The 17,171-nt window shown below is 45.1% G+C and overlaps 1 protein-coding gene across 2 annotated transcripts in view; it reads left to right on the top strand.

Moving 5' to 3' along the window:
• Window positions 1–17,171, top strand: part of TM2D1 (TM2 domain containing 1) — a 44,465-nt gene that overhangs the window by 13,033 nt on the left and 14,261 nt on the right. For both annotated transcript variants that reach the window (XM_078156675.1, XM_078156674.1), the window contains exons 3-4: window positions 2,701–2,809; window positions 8,550–8,641. In XM_078156675.1, the coding sequence (XP_078012801.1) occupies window positions 2,701–2,809; window positions 8,550–8,641 (201 nt within the window). The remainder of the gene's footprint in view (window positions 1–2,700; window positions 2,810–8,549; window positions 8,642–17,171) is intronic.

Below are 17,171 nucleotides of genomic sequence, written 5' to 3'. Positions count from 1 at the left end.
AGAGTGGTGTGGCAGATGACTTTGTGGGGATGCTTTTGGAGAAAAGCAATTACATATTTTAGGTTGATGGGACGTTAGCTGATTAGTTCCTATTTATCCTGTCTATGACTCGTACATATACGTAGTTATTTGTATGTTGTCCCCTCTGGGTTGTGAGCTCCTTTAGAACAAGTGCTGTCCTTTACCTTTGTATCCCCAGTGCTTAGCATAGTGCCTGGCACATAGTAGGTATTCAGCTAATGTTTGTTGACTGAAGGACTCTGAGCTTTCAGTTATGACCCAGAAAGGGGACTTGCAGGTTGTCATAGACTACAGTGAGACGACGTTGCCACGTACTCCTACGGTGCAACTACAGTGTGTATCAGGAAATCCCTCAGGAGAGAAATGGAAACACAACCGAGGTTTCCCCTCCTCCCATTCTGTACTACGCTGTCACATCTAGAGCACAGTTTTAAAGAATGTTGTTACTGTATATTTTTTTATATCACTTTCATTTGTGAATCTAGCCCTCCTGCTCTCCTACCCTGTGAGCCATCCAAAAAAGAGGAAAGAAGCAGTTTGAGGAAACTTAGCAGCACATTCTGACAGTGCCGATAGGATTCCCTATCCGTAGTCTTCCATCTCTGCAAAGAACAGAGGAGGGCCAGTTTCTTCTGTCTTCTCTGGGGCCAAGGTTGGTCATTACCGTGTAGAGCACGTTCAGATTGCGCCCCCCCCCCCGAAGAATGATGTAATAGACCTGGATGCTCGACTAGTCAGGTGGGTCTGGGATCTCGCCTCCATAGTATTCCCTTCAGTGGCGAGTCGTAAGTGGTTGCTCCTTCTGTTGTCCATCTCCTGTCAGTCTCACATGAGGGGGCCATTGTGTGCTGGGGGCTTTCCTTCCTTTCCCTTGCCATTACGCAATGTGAGAGCTAGATAGCTCAAATAAAATGATCAAAGGAGTTGGGGAAAAGGGGTAGGGAAGGGGTTGCTGTATGACAATAGTAAAAATACTAGAATGATGAAGGGCAATCACCAGAGCCTGGAATATCATGAAGAGTATCATTAAGGAGAAAACCCGGATTTGTTTATCGATTCCTGAAATATTGAAGTGGTAAATTAAAAACATACAAAAAGTATTTCGTGTAGGTGGGAATGATTTTTTAAAAAAAAACCTCCTTAGAAGTTTTAGGGGCTGAAAATATGAGGAGACTTAAACTGTGTTTAGGAAAAAACATAGAATCCTCTGATGCCTCTTCATGGTATAGAATTAAGCGCCTGGAGAACATGGACTGTTTTGCCTTTGTCCTTGTATCTCCAGTGCCTGGTTCAGTGCTTGGTACATAGTAGGAGCTTAATAAATGGTGTCAAAGCATGGGAGTGACCCTTATCACTTTTGAGCCCTGCCAGGCTCGTCACGTTGTCACAGCTTCGTGATCCCAACGGTAGAATGAGGGGATTGGGTTAAATGGCCTCCAGGGCTTCTGCAGCTCTAGATCTGTGGTTCTGTGACCTTCAGCAAGTCCCTTGTATGTCCCATTGTCCGTAAAATAAGGTTCAACTTGCTGGCCTCCGAGATCCCTTCTGTGATTCTGTTATCCCAATAGGCTGTTTGCTTTCTAAGGACCAGACTCTGAGCAGGGAGAGGCTTATCACCAGTGAGCTGGCAAAGAAAGAGACAGAATGCGCTACAGTCCTGTGTGACTTCCATCTGTTCTTGCAGTGATAGTAGCAGAGTGATAGGTATGGGGACAAAGAGATGTGTTAACGACTAAACTTGCATAAGCTTGGATGTCACTGTGACATACTGGCATCCCTGTGGGCCCCTATTCTGCCTCACCCCCAGATGTGGCTTATGATCAGCGTTACGATTCATCGTAGACCCAGTTTACGTGAAATAGAATTGTAATAGATGGTCCTGTGTATAATTTTGTCCTTTCAAAAAGATCTCATTCTAGCAGTATGACTTCTGAGTGGGGATGAACCTGGCTACAGTCAGATCAATACAAGATATGTTTGAGTCCTTCCATCTGTTAATGCCTCCTCCCACCTCAAATGGCCATGTATTTACTAATTTGTGTTTATGCTGTGTCCTCCTAATACTGGGATTCTTAGCATTCTTGGCATCACATGAACGTGATGGTGCCTTCTTAGAATCCTAATTTTAAATGCATTAGATAAAAGATAGAGGATTACAAGGGAATCCAGTTAGAGTGAAATGAAGATGTAACTTTTTCACCTGCCAAATTCACAGACCCCAGGTTAAGAACCTCTGTTCTGGTAGAATGTAAACTTAAAGAAAGGGGTACAGGGAGGTCCAAGGTGCAGATTAGATCAAACAGTGAATCCCATGAAGGGTTGCACTGCATATTTCCACTGAGCTGGAACCAGTGACCATATTTTGTATAATCATCATTTCAAATAGTGTGAATCCAAGTACATGGGACCACTTCAGGGGACTCCTTATTCTCACTTTGGTAGCATGGTGCCTTGTACACAGTAGATATTAGATAAACGTTTGCTAATTCGGATACCTTTGAGTGTCTATTTCATAACTAAACCATCACCATATGCCCAGTGGTCTACAGAAAGAACATCTTCACTAGTTTGAGGGAAGTACTTGCCCTTCTCCAGACTGTTGAGCAAGAGTGTTGTGTCATTACAAAGCCTGTTTGCTTGTAGAAAAGATAATTGTTTCTTGGCTTTTTCTTCCTTTAGCATCATGTTACCCAGCACCCAACATAACTTGTAAGGATTTTAGCGGCAACGAAACCCATTTTACTGGAAATGAAGTTGGTTTTTTCAAGACCATACCTTGCCGTAATGTGTAAGTAAAACATTTACCTGAGTTTTCATCTCAAAATTATTTGACTAATAATTACATCTTGATTGTGTGAGGAAGAAGAATTAACTTAGGGGAGACATGTAGAACTAATGGGACTTAGGATCATAAATTCAGCCCTGGAAGTTCCGTTAAAAGTCATTTGGTCCAAACCCCTCATCTAACTCAAAGGTCAAGGAGGCAAGGTGATTTCAAGTCATGGAATCCTGGATGGAGAGCTGGGAGGGACCTTGTCATTTTATAGATGAGGGAAGTGGGGCCCAGCGGAGGGAAGGGACCCAGCCACAGCCATGTGGTTATAAGGGCAGAACCAGGATTTGAACTCAGTTCTTTGGGGTCCACATGTGATGCTTGCTCTTCTCTTTGCACTGAGGGACTTTTTAAAAAAATTAATTTATTTTTACTTATCAACAATCTCTTCCATAAGCTTTTGAATTTTAAATTTTTAAATTTTTCTCCCCCTCCTTTCCCACCTCCCTCCCCAAGATGGTGTGCAGTCTGATATAGGCTATATGTACACATTCCTGTTAAACCTATTTTCACATGAGTCATGTTGTAAGGAAGAATTAGAACCAATAGGAGGAACCACCAGAAAGAGGAAACAAAATACAACAGAAAAAAAAATAGCAAATAGTCTGCTTCGATCTGCATTCAAATTCCACAGTTCTTTCTTTGGATGTGGATCGCATTTTCCATCATGAGGCCTTTGGAGATGTCTTAGATCCTTGTATCGCTAACAAGGATTAAGTTTATCAATATTTGTCATCACACAACGTGGCTGTTATTGTGTACAATGTTCTCTTGGTTCTGCTCACTTCACTCAGCATCAGACCATACAAGTCCTTCCAGGTTTTTCTGAAGTCAGCCTGTTCATCATTTCTTACAGCACAATAGTATTCCATTACATTCATATACCACAACTTGCTCAGCCATTCCCCAATGGATGGGCATCCTCTCAATTTCCAATTCTTTGCCACCACAAAAAGAGCTGCTACGAACATTGTTGTACATGGGGGTTCTTTTCCCATTTGTATGATCTCTTTGGGATACAACCGCACTGAAGGACTTTACCATATTCCTTTGTACAAAATAACTTCAGTGTTTGAAATGCAAACTATCCTATAAATTGTATGAATGAACCAAAGTGGAAATGGTCAGTTTAATAATTGTTTGCGCATTGAGTTCATTGCTGAATGTTCCTTTGGACACCTGTCCATGGAAAAAGTTTCCTAAAGTAAGTGTCATTGATGGAGAATAATATGAATCTAGCCCCACTCCCAGGATGACTGCCTCATAAGGCTCTGGTTCAGGGACCTGGCACCATGTGCTTTTCAGGACAAAAGCATGTTAGTGACATTGAAGACATGTAGAACTAATGGGACTTAGGAAACATTTTATATTGGGTTCTGCTTGGTGTTTCTCGTTAGTAGTGAGAGTAGTGAGTACTAGATCATAGATGCTTTCATTCGCCTGGTGGCCTTTCTAGCTTCACGGCCTCAGTGGGGGGCTGAAGTCAACTCTTCAGCATACCTGCAGGATCCTCCCCTCTCCTGCTCTGCAAAAACCAAGGCCTTTATCCTCTTTTCTGGTTGACTTTAATTAAACTGCTGCCCTGAAAATCAGACCCAAGATGTCATGAGGATATGTCTAGCATGACATAATGAGAAGTGTGTTAGTTTTATAAGGAGGAAACATTAGCTTTTGCTCCATACACGGCATGTACGGTCACACGCATGCACGCACATGCATTTCCAGGGTTGGAAGGATTTATGGAGCCAGCCACATCCTCAAAAAAGTCCTCTCCACTGCACATCCCAGTGAGTGGCCATCCCGCCCATGGGGAAGACTTCCACTGAGGACTCGCCCCCTGGTTTCTGAGGTTTCCTCATCCGCTTTGGATTCACTCTTTAGCTGCATCTTCTTGGGTAAGGCCATGGGATCATCAGCTGTAGGGGACCTCTGGGGTCACCCATTCCAACTCCCTCCTTTGACACAGATGGGGAAAGGGAGGCCCAGGCGCTGGTGTGGCTCTTTCTGGGTCATGTGGGTGCAAGGAGCAGCTGAGCTGGCAGGTGACGTATTATAGTCATTGGATCTTTAAGGAGAAGTTAGACAGTCTTTGGCTTGTTGTGTGGTTCTCGAACACTTCTGGGCCGGACTAGGTGGTCCCAGCTTCTGACCCTCATTTTGTAATGCTGTGGTGGTTATGGGAAAAATGCTGGGGAACTTCCAGCTTTCAGATGTCACGTGGAGTCACACAACATTTCTTACTGGGCTCCTCATCCCATTTTCAGGGGTCACAGGGGTAGGAAGGATGACTAATCCCAGAAATGACAGAAGCCTTGGGAAGCTTGAACCCTGACCTGAGGCCACCGAGATGACGTATTAAAGAGAAAGGGTAGATGCCTTCATTGGATTGGATAGACATGGAGGAAGCTCAGCGCACTACCAGTTCATAGGACGCTGACAGGACAAAGACCTTGATGAGTCAGTGAGTGGGCAGCCAGCCTCCACTGTCTTGGGCGCTGTGGTTCCGGAGTAACTGAGAATGAAGTCCAGGCATCTAATGACATCAAAGGAAGGACATCAACACAAGAGGAGATGCAAAAAGAGAAAGAGCCTTCTCTTCTGTTTGAGTGATGGCGGAGGAAGGAAAGCAGATCTCAGTGGGTGACTTCACATTGGTGATACTGGAGACGACCCCTGCCTGTCTTTTGTGAAGTTGCTGCCCCTGAATGGTGGCTGGTAGGATTTGTATGATGCCACATTCTACCTCGTATTGGTACTCGGAAATCGTGAAATGCAAGGTGATTTATGCTAGTTTGAAAGGAAGTTTACAGGTGTTAAATAAGTGTGGCAAATGAATGGTTTGGATGATATTAAGGAAAGTTCGGCATTGGAGAGAAGTTGGGAGTCAATGTAGACGTTCTAAAGGAAGGTCTACGAAGTGATGCTGAGTGCCAGCTGTTCCGTCTGTCGGAGATGTTCCAAAACACCAGACCCAAGGTTCATGTAAACAGCCTCCAGTGATCGTCATGACTGCCTTCACATCACGTGCTAGCCAGCACAGATGCCATCCTATGCATCCCTGCAGAACTACGAGGATGTGACGGTTACTGTGAAGAGCTTAGAAAACCTGACAGGGCTTGAGGATCGAGTGCCTGCGAGCCCTCGGGTACAAGTGCACACACTTGATTGGTGTCCCTGGGTTTTTGAGCTCCCTCCACCTCACCTGCTTTTTATATGCCTGTAACTGTGACGTAGCAGCGCACACAGATGCACGTGCATCAGAAGCACTTTCATCGAATACATTTGACCCCGTTGGAGAGGAACGTAAGCAAAGTGATCGAAGCACCTTGGGGTCCATGCTCGTTACCCATGTAGCTCCCTAAGTGAAGTGGCTTTTGGGGTCGTTTCATCTTCCTGTCTTCCCAAGAACGGGCGTTCAAGATCGTCATTTGAGTCTTTGCAGTACTAAAGATTCTTTGCGTATGCTAGTCAGAATGGCAATTTCTGTCTAAAAATTGCTTCCGGTGGTTTTTGAGATAAAACTCCATGCCCCCATAAAACCGACCACATTGCAATAAGACTTGTGAATGAGCAGCCACTTAAGGGAGGTCTCCAGACACCAGCTGGACTAGGAGCATCAGAGAGAGGACTCTTGTTCAACCTTGAGCCGGACTTGAAACCAAAAGACGTTGAATAGTTTTTCAGTCACGTCTGACTCTCTCTGACCCCATTGGGTATTTTCTAGGCAGAGATACTGGCGTGGTTTTCCCTTTCCTTCTCCAGCTCATTTTACAGAAGATGAACTGAGGCAAATGAGGTGAAGTGACTTGCCCAAGGTCACACAACTAGGAAGTGTCTGAGGCTGGATTTGAACTCAGGAAGAGGAGTCTTTTGGATGCTCTGACTCCAGAGCCGTGCTCTGTGCACTATGGCGCTACCTAGCTGCCCCAGGGAAGGCTACAAGGTCAGAATTATCCCATTGCGTTCAGACTTCTATTTCCTCTTGCTTATTGCCTATACTTTGAACATTTGTATGTAAACGTCAAGGCTTGTGAGTTTTGGTACTGCTCCTTTTTTTGGATTTTTTTCTTCTGTGAATTTGTGGGTGTCCCAGCTGCTTTCTTCCTTCTTTGTGGATAGAGGTAGGCATTCCTCTCCCTCCCCAAGTCTTTGTAGTTTAAGGTCCTGTTGACTAGGTTTTCCAGACCCCTAGATGTGTTCTGATCAGCCTTTGTTATGTGTGCTCCATTCTGGCCAGGAATTCTGGATCTGTGATTCAGAAAATCCACCTCCAGTTCTCAGACCCCACCTTCTCAGCCAGCTGTTCACTTCCCAAATTACTTTTTCTCTTCTGCATCCCTTGCCTTCAGTGGGCAACAGCGGGGGAACCATGGCCTGTGCCTCTGTGATCTTGTTTCTTGCTCAGGACTTCATCATCACTGGCAATCTGTGATAGATTCCACAGACTGTGGAGTCAGAAGAGAGCAGGGTTAGGAAGAGAGAGCAGAAGCATGCTTGTGGTTAATTTAAGGGAGGGGGGAAAAAGGACGAAGATAGAGCCTTGGGGGCACATTCCTAAGGAGGGGGGGAATGGAGTCAGCGGAGCAGAAAGAGAATACGGGTGGGTGGTGTCTCAGAAACCATTGCAATAGAGAATATTCAATAAGTGTTTTTAAATGGTCTGCCGTATGTCAGGTACTGTACTGGGTATTAGAGATACAGAAACAAAAGTGAGATTCTGGCCCTGGACCTCAGGGATATTACGTCCCTTGGGCCAATCAGGATGTTCACAAGTAAGTAAATAAAGGATGCATACAAATAGATGGGGCACTGTCAGCTGAGTGTCCGGCACTGGGGGAAGATCGAGGAAGGTGGACACTGAAGAAAGGCCATTGGGTTTCTTGACGTTATTGGAGAGTGCAGTCTCAATATGGTGGAGATTGAGGGTCAGAGCTTTATTGTAAGGGGTTGAGAAGAGTGGAGATTGGATGTAGGTCAGATTGTCAAGTTTATCAGGGAAAGGGAAGAGACAGATGAGATAGAAGTTTTTTTTTAAAGCTTTTGGATGCTCTGAGCACAGTTGTGGGGTGATGGAAGGTACCCATCAAGAGGGAGAGATCGAAGAGGAAGGGGAGAGGAAGGACAACTGCTGGAGCAGGGCCTGGAGGAAGGGGAAGGAACTGGACACAGGACACAGGTGGATGGACCAGAGGGCAAAGGGAGATGAAGCAGGGGAGCTTTGGAAAATGGCAGAAGGAAACTTGAGTGTTCAATGGGAAGAATTATGGCGGGGGCTGGGAGGGAGAGGAGGGAATCCAGTGGTGGCATGGGCTCGTTCTATGATCTTTGTTATGCCAAAGCTTTTTCAACCAGACATTGTATTGGGATTTTATCTTTACCTGCCATTGTTAATTATTATTAAATTATAACTATACTAAGTTTTATCAGAATTTTTTCTATTAATGACCTACTGTGTGCATGGCATACTATGTTCTGTTTTGGCTGAGTAGCTTTGAAAAGCATGTATTTCTAGCTGACCAATAAGAATCTACTTTTAGAAATGGGCCAAGTAGTTTAAATACTTATATTTAACTAGAGCCCAGTTTATTTTGATTCACAGACCATTTTAATTATACTATTTAACAATATGATTTCAAAATGCCATTTGCTTCTCGGAAATATTAGTCTTTGACTCTTGGTTTTTGTTTTCTGGCAGAAACGGCTATTCCTACCGCGTGGCAGTGGCGCTCTCTCTCTTCCTTGGCTGGTTGGGAGCAGACAGGTTTTACCTGGGATACCCCGCTTTAGGTGAGTGAACGCAACGATTTGGAACTTGCATTTGTATGTATGTAAGATTTTCTCTTAGACGGACCCTCAACTCTTCTGAACGTTCAGTCTCCATATGCTGCTTTGGATCGAGCGGGGAGACATCTGCAGCAAGAACAGAGCCTGCATTTGCTTGGCCATTCCGCGTCTGCACGGCCCGTCTGTTTCCTTGCAGAGCCGTGTTTACACTTTCGTAGAAAGCATGTAGGGATAGGTGGAACGCAGGAAGTTCTCTGCTTAGAAGGGCTGATTTGGAGACAGCCTTCTCACCAGATGGCCACTGCCGCTATCCCCTGCCTTCCTCCTCCTGCCCTGGGCTGTGGAGCTCAGGGTTGCTGCCCGTGGCATCTTCTACTGTCTGTGGGAGCTGACAGCTCAACAGTCCCTGCCCTTTGGCTCTTTGGGGGTCCCTAGCTCTGGCTCCCAGAATCCTGGGACCTCTGACTCTGGGAGCCAGGCTGGTTTCAGGGGAATACCTGGAGCTGTAGGAGTCTTAGCAGTCTGTCTCCAGACCTCATCCTTCCACAGAACCCGTGATCTCTACAGTTACCGATGATCTCGTGCTTGCCAGATCCGAGGGACTTTTCTTAGTCCTCTTCTGTCGACCTCTGTGTAGTCTTTGGCCCTGTTATCTTTTCCTGGAGATTCTCTTCTCCCTAGGATTTCCTGTTACTGTTCTCTCTTGGTTCCCCTTGGACCTGTCTGACTCCTCTTTTTCAACCTCCTTTGCTGGATCTTCATCCAGGCTGTGCCCACTAATGTTGGGGGACGCCCAGACTCTGTCTGTACTCTTTCAGCTCCCATGTCCTGATAATTCCTGAGGGAGGAAACTTCTCACCCAGGTTGGCACCTTCTCTGCAAACTAGAGTATCAGTGATTTTCCCAAAGCACTGAGAGGGTCACACAGCCATTCTGGGTCCGAGGTGCAGCTCACATCCAGGTCTTCCTGGCTCTGAGGCCGCCTCCCTAACCGCTAAGCCAGGCTACCTCTCATCACCTCAGAGGATCAATCTACACAGAATGGACATAAGATAAGTGCGGAACGCTGAATGTGTGGTAGTTGTGGGGAGGGCACAAGCCCTTGGGGGATCAGGCAGGAATTCATAGGGAAGGTGCTCCAGAGTGTCTTGAAAGAAGTGTAGGATTCTGTGAGGCAGAGCTGAGAGGGAGGGAAGCCATTCTGGGCAGGGAGGTGAGGAGTTATAGAGCAGAATGCTGAATAGACAGAAAGGAGGGATTGTCGACTGCTGGAAGGGGAGTAATGCAGAATGGCCCACTCAGGACTCGTGGCAGGCTTCTAGAACCAAGCTGTGGAGCTTATATGTTATCTTGGGGGCAATAGGGAGCCATTGCAGGTTATGGAGGAGAGGGGAGTGACATGGTCAGACTTGGAATCTCTGTGGGGAGAGACTTGAGGTAGGCCATTGCATTAATTCAGGTAGGAGGGAATGAGAGCCTGAACCAAGGTGGTGGCTGATATATATCTTAAAATAAGAAAAAGATGAATTGAGCCCTAGAGGCACCGAGGTACAGAGGAAAGACTGTAGGATTTGGAGCTGAAGGGCCTGTGGTTGAGTCCTGGGCTGTGCCACCAGGCACCCCTCAGATCCTGTTTGCTCATATAGAAGAGGAGGGGATTGGATGAGATGCCTCTCGGGCCTTCCAGCCTTAAATCTTTGAATTCAACAGATAGCGGAGCATCCTGAGGGGGAGATCTCGGGCCAGGCAGTCAGACTACCACAACCACCACCATCATCTCCCCTTAGACCACCAGTGGAGGCAGCCTAGGACTAGACCCTGAACCCACGAGCCTTGGGAATAGCAGCGCCCCCAGACCACCAGACCTGCTACCAACCCAATCCTGGGAACCATCATTGTAGAGAAGGGGGCCTGCCTTCCCCATTACCTCCAGCAGCAATTGCTGCCCACTTTCCATCAACAGACATAGAAAATCACAGAGGTCCTGGGTGTGGTGGCTCCCCCCATTCCAGTGGTTCTGCTTCTAGCCTAGCCCTCACAACCATTATCCAGGGAAAGAACAGGTCAGCTGTCCCCACAGGGCAGCCAGGGCAGCCTCGCTGAAGCAGTAGGGCAGTCTGAGGGAAGGGCAGAAGGTGGCTTGTACCAGGCAGGTCAGAAACCCCCCCCCACCCCTTCCAGTGCCCCTGTCCTGTCCTCTACAGCAGGGGCTGCAGCCACAGCTACTGAAGACCCAGAGAAGGAAGTGCTTGACCCTGAAACATGATTCATCATCAGAAACTGATAGGATTGTATCAGTGGAAATGACATGAAAGAAGAGGCCTCATTACCATCTGCTTTGCTGCCCAGCCCTAAGGACTATGGGACTTTTCCATCTGACTTACAGTTGGAACCCCCATCTGTGTTCTCTCCACCGTTAGATCATGTGAGATCTTGGAGAGCAGAGACCATCCGACTTTCTTCTCCACAGCCCTTAGAACAGTGCTTTGTCCGTAGCTAGTGCTTAATAAGTCTTCATTCATTCATTCATTCATTCATTCATTCATTCATTCATTCCACCGACACAGCTGAAGAGCTGTTGTGTTGTCCTGTTTGGCCCCAGAGGGTAGATCTGTGAATGGAGAATTTTGTAGAGCTGCAGACTTAGATTTGTGGTATGGAAAAATTTCCTAATGGAAAACTTTGTAAAAATGGAACAAGTCGCCTTGGCTGGAACCTAGACTACATGAGATAAGTGTGGAAATACAGACTGGAGCCAGATTGTGAAAGTCTTTGAATTCAAGGATTAGGCATTTATACATTTTTCTGTAGGCAGTAGGAAAGGACTGAAGGGTTTTTGGCAGGGAGGCTCACTTGGACATCAGTTTGAAAGATGGATTGGAGACAGACGAGAAGGAAGAACAGTTAGGTGGTTTTTCTGGTCCTCTAGATTAGAAGAGATAAGATCCTAAAGTGAAAGGAGCCAGTGAAGAAAGCAAGATAAGAAGTTCAGATAGACCCAACAGCATCGGATAGTTGATTAGATATGCCAGGTGAGGGTGAGGGAAGTCAGTCAAGAGATTACAACTTTGACTAGTGCACATACACCCATCAATTTACAGACAAGAAATGCAATGCCCTTTTCTAAAACACTGCAATACAATGTCTCTTTTTTTTAAGCCAAATCTAGAATTTTACATTTATTTTAAAATTTTCATATTATTAAATCTGATCCATTCTTGCCTTTTGAGATCTTTTTGGAACTTGTCATTCAGCATGTTATTTAGTCCGATTAGCTTCAACTTTTAAGTCATCAGCAAATATGGGAAGCATTCCTTTTAGAGATATAAATTTTTCCTTAATTACCGCTTTGGCTACATCCCACAAATTTTGGTATGTTGACTCATTGTTGTCATTATCCTTAATAAAATTATTGATGGTTTCTGTAATTTGTTCTTTGACCCACCCATTCTTTAGGATTGAGTTAATTAGTTTCCAATAATTTTTAATCTGTGCTTCAAAGGCCCTTTATTGAATGTTATTTTTATTGCATTATGGCTGATAACAAGGCATTTAGTATTTCTTCTTTTCTGCGTTTGTGAGGTTTTTATGTTCTAGTATGTGGTCTGTTTTTGTAACTGTGCCACATACAGCTGATAATTAGGTGTACTTCTTTCTGTTCCTGTTCAGTAATCTCCAGAGGTTTAGCCTGTCTAACTTTTCAGAAATTCCATTGAGGTCCTTCTTCCTTGTTTATTTTTTTTTGGTTCAGTTTATCTAGGTCTGAGAGAGGTAAATTGGATTCCCCCACTATTCTAGTGCCACTGTTTATTCTTTCCTGGAACTCATATATGACTTTTCCTTTAGGAATTTAGATACATTTGGTACATGTTTGTTTAGTAGTGATATTAATTTGTTGTCTTTGGTAACTTTTAGCAAAGTGTAGTTTCTCTGATTATCTGTTTTAGTTAGGTCTGTTTTTTCTTTTGATTTGTCTGAGATCTTGATTGCTGAAATGTAACAGAAAAATGCAGAATAATTCATGGCTTTGAGTGGAATCCTGGCACAAGGCTCAGCACATCCGTGCTCACCTTCTCTGTGTTGTTCCAACTTTAGTGTCTTTGCTGTATAAGTGAGCCTGAGGAGGGCTTCTTCTTTGGCTTCATTCTAGTTACGTGGCACAGGGCCATTGTAGAGACTTCCCCTGCCCCACCGACACTGAACCATTAACGTCTGCTCTGTGGTTTTAGTTATTCAATTGGCTTTGACCAATAATAGCCAACATTTATATAGCGCTTACTGTGTGCCAGGCCCAGGACGAAGCGCTTTACTATTATTATCTCATTTGATCAATAATGATCTTGGAAGGTAGATGCTATTATTATCTGCCTCTTACAGATAAGGAATCTCAGGCAAACAAGGTGAAGTGACGTACCCAGGGTCATACAGCTGGCAAGTGTCAGAGGCCGGATTTGGCCTCAGATCTTCTCAACTCCAGGCCTAACGTTCTAAGCACTGTCTTACCTAGCTGTAGTTATCTAGCCCATACCTCTTTATCTTCTTTGAGAAAATTTGTCAAATGCTTTTCTGAATTTTGGGCTTACTGGACCTACAGTTTCTTCTCCATCATCTACCTACCAGTCTTGAAATTTTTTCAGCCAGTGGATGAATGAAAATGGAATTGGTTGTGGCTTCACCATGTGAGAGGCACTCTGCCAAGCCCTGTGGAGACAGATTCAGAGGACAGAATAGTCCTCAGAAAGGCAAAAATGACTTTTGCTAGTGGTACCAAGGAGGAATGTTTTGATGGGGGGAGTTATGTACATACTGTGTGGACTCATTGGGGAAAGATAGCTTGGAGCCAGACCTTAAGGCCAGAGGAATAATTATCCTAAAAGAAAAACAACAGCAGTTAGCATCATATGGCGTTGTAAGGGATGGCAAAGCCCACCATCCTGGGAGGGAGGTGCCCTTATTCTCCCCATCTTATAGATGGAGAAACTGAGGCAGATAGAGGCAAAGTGACTGGCCCACAGCTGCCCACCAGGAAGTGGCTGAGGATCATCCTGACTCCAGGCCTGGTTCTCTGGGAGGCAGGGCCTCAGCATGTGTTTGAGGAAGCTGTACAGAGAGCTTTTGGAGGCTTTTTCTAGAAAATAATGGCCTGACCCAGGCTGGTGGATGTGGGGCAGAGAAGGGGCCAGGTGCTGCCCTGGATGGGAGTGGCGGCCAACGTCGGTAGCAGGTGAGGGGGAAGGAGGAGCGGGCCTGCGCCAGGGCTTCCTGGGTCAGAATGTGTCTGGCTGCTGGGCCACACTGCCTTTCACATTGTAAAAACAATCAGTCTTCATGAATTTCTTATGACATTGTATGTTTTAAGGAGGGAAATCTCTGTAAGTTAATTGGTATTTTTCCTCAGGTGTGCCCTGTTAAGGTGTTTCACGGTTATATATTGAATGTTATAGTAGACAGTGGTGAAACTGTAGAATGTTAAGGGGTAGGTAATAGAGATAAAGTTCACCCGTTTCAGACTGTCTGGTAAAGGGCTACCCCTTACAGAGTTTAGTTGGCCAGGATAAGGGAAGTGGGAAGAGATGTGGGTGCTTCTTTACAGTCCTTTAGGAGGTGTGAGCAGGGTTCCTCAGGCAAACTAACGGCAGAAAGAAGCCTCAGCCAACCTGCCTCTGATGGAGGAGCCAGCCTGCCCTGGCAGTTGAGAAGAGAGCCAGCTACAGAGAAGTCACCCAGTTCCCAATAGAAATCCCCCTATCCTAGTGGAGCAGCAGGGTTTGGGAGGAGGAAAATGGCCTCTCTCTTCTCTTTCCCACTGGCAGTGGCGTCTTACAGGAGACTCATGGCCTACAGAAAGCACAGCCATGCAGCTGTGAGGGCGAGGAGCGTGAGGTCATCAAAAGGAAAGAAGAGCATTGTGGCTGGCCAGGCCCCGCCATGTGCAGCGTTCACATGCTGCCGGTGTATCTGCTTGTGCACTCACTGTCTGTGTTCCTTCTTCCCACTGATGATGTGTGTGTTTAAGGGAGAGGTGTTCTGAGGTCCTGTTCTTGCCATGCACCATTGCAGTAAATACCTGTGATATGAACTCATCGTAGCCTCTGAATGACTTTTGAAGGTGAACAAATAGGTGGAGGCCAGTACAGCCCCCAGAGTCACTGGGTCACCCTGGACCCTGGGGTGCTTATCCGCAGGAGCAGCCAGCCTTCTGGTGTGAGTTGAAGGGTTAGCCCCAGAGTGGGGTACTACGGCTGCTATTTGAGAGAAAGAAAATTAAAAAAAAGAAAGAAGATGTAAGATATGATGAGCAGGCAGACTTTAGAAAAACCTGGAAAGACTTATATGAACTGATGCTGAGTGAAGTGAGCAAAACCAGGAGAACATTATATGCAGCAACAGTAACGTTGTGCGGTGACCCGCTTTGATAGACTTAGCTCTTTTCAACAATGTAGGAATCTAAGACATCTCCAAAAGACTCATGATGGAAAATGCCATCCACACCCGGAGAAAGAGCTGTGGAGTCTGAGTGCAGATCGAAGCAGACTCTTGGCTCTCCTTCTCTTTGGTTGTTTTGTTTTATTACTTCATTCTCGTGGTTCCTTCCACTAGTTGTAATTCTTTACATCATGACTGATGGGAAATGTGCTTAAAAAAAATAAAACGGGAATAATGATAGCAGGGTTGTTGTGAGGGTCACATGAGACATTAGTAAAGCACCTGGTACATAGTACGCAGTTAAAGAAATACTTCTCCCTGCCTTTGTTGTTAACCTTATATGTGTCATAGGACCCTTTGACAGTCTGGAGAATCCTATGGATTCCTCCTTAGAATAATGTTTTTAAATGGATAAAATAAAATAGAGAATTACGAAGGAAAGCAATTTAAAAAAAGAAAGAACATGTTTTCAATGTTAGGGGCTTTGCTTTGGTTCACTCTTGTCCAGCAGCAGAGAGTGAGGGAAGTCAGCCCTTTTTCCCAATAAAGTCTCAGGAGATTTAGAAAATTTGCTTTGCTCAATCTTAGGAAATTTTCCTTTCTAGGCCTCCCGTCATCCCCTTCAGTCTGTTCTGTGTTTAATACAGAATACATCAAGGCTGTTTCATCTGGAACCCTTTCATTTGTCTGCTCAATATGAAGTCTCGTTCTTCTAATAATATTCTGTCTTTATGTGTAATTCTGTGTTAACATCTGTGACATTTTTTTCTGATATGCTATAACTAGCACATTTTATTTTGCCCATCTGTTGCATTAAGAGATTATGGCTCTTGACAAGAAAGCCTCCTTTGGAGGCGCTGACTGCAGAGCCTCCTATTTCCTAATGCTCTTCGTTTTCAAGTGTAAATATTTTCTTATTATGAGAATAACAATGTGTTGTAGTCTTAGTCCTGGAGTTTGAAGTCTTAGGTTTGTCCATAGTATTCTGATGGTTTAAAAATATGATTATTAAGTAAGTTTGAAGTTATCCATCTGGCCTGGCATATAATGGAGAGCTCTCAAACCCAAATAAAAAAGATTTGCAAGTTAAGCTTCTCCCAGGATTGAAAGCTGCTCTGTGTAGGTGTATGAGCAAAAGGAATCCTGGTGACTAATGTCCAGATTTATTATCTAACTCTCCAGGGTTTTGGCAAGGAGGCTGCCTTAAGTAAGAAAGGATCTCTAGTCTGAAAAGAGACTCTTTAGACTGAGGGTGTGGATGCAAGAACTAACCTGTAACAAAGCAGGGTACTTTAAAAAATTAATCTGTGTTCGCCATCTTATTTTGCAGCTGATTAAATCCTGTTATTGAATTCCTATTTTTAAGATGTGAAGTCTGATTATTTAACTAATCCATCGGTAAAGCTGGTGTTTGGGCTTTGCTTTGTTACTAGTCAGGCGGCAGCATTGTTCTGGATCAGCCTGGCATTGGGCGGTGGAGTCACGGTTCAGAAGGAAGCTGAGGCCTCCTCGCCGGACTCTCAGGAGCACAGGAGCTCTGAAGTGTTTTTGCTATCCAGTGGTGCCTTTACAGAACCAGGGGCCAGACCTCTTCTCTGACACTTAGTTTTCAGAACCAGAAGACTCAAATGTCACAAGATAGCAGATCACGATGAGGTGGAAGCTTCTTTTTTTCCCCAAAAAAGTGAAAAAAAAAATTAATCTGAGTAAGCACACTGCTCAAGAATGTGGTGAAAAATCACAGTGCTAGATTAATAAAGGATTCTCCATGTTGTTATACCAGTATACAGTGAAAACTCCCCAAGGCATCCTTTTGCCAAAGAAACCTTCCTCAAGTTCGGGAGGAATTGCCCCAGATCTCAGGCTTCTGCTTGGACTCAATTGCAGGCCCAGCCAGATGTTTGCCACTGGCTCGGTTTGGGGCCTGGGGACTATTAGCCAGTGCTCCTTCTTCTACACTGGCCGGCTGCTTGTGATCATTCCCTACCTCCTTCCTTCTTCCTGTCCCTCTGCCGTCCTAGGATCTGGGGTTCAGGGCCATCTGCCTCCTCACACATCTTCAGTTCTGTGGGGAGACGGGAACAGGCAGATGGAAGCAGCGAGCTGG

This window comes from Phascolarctos cinereus, unplaced genomic scaffold, assembly GCF_003287225.1.
Source record: "Phascolarctos cinereus isolate Bilbo 61053 unplaced genomic scaffold, phaCin_HiC Scaffold_5;HRSCAF=322, whole genome shotgun sequence".
NCBI lineage: Eukaryota > Metazoa > Chordata > Mammalia > Diprotodontia > Phascolarctidae > Phascolarctos > Phascolarctos cinereus.
This window is presented reverse-complemented; position numbering and strand designations above follow the sequence as displayed.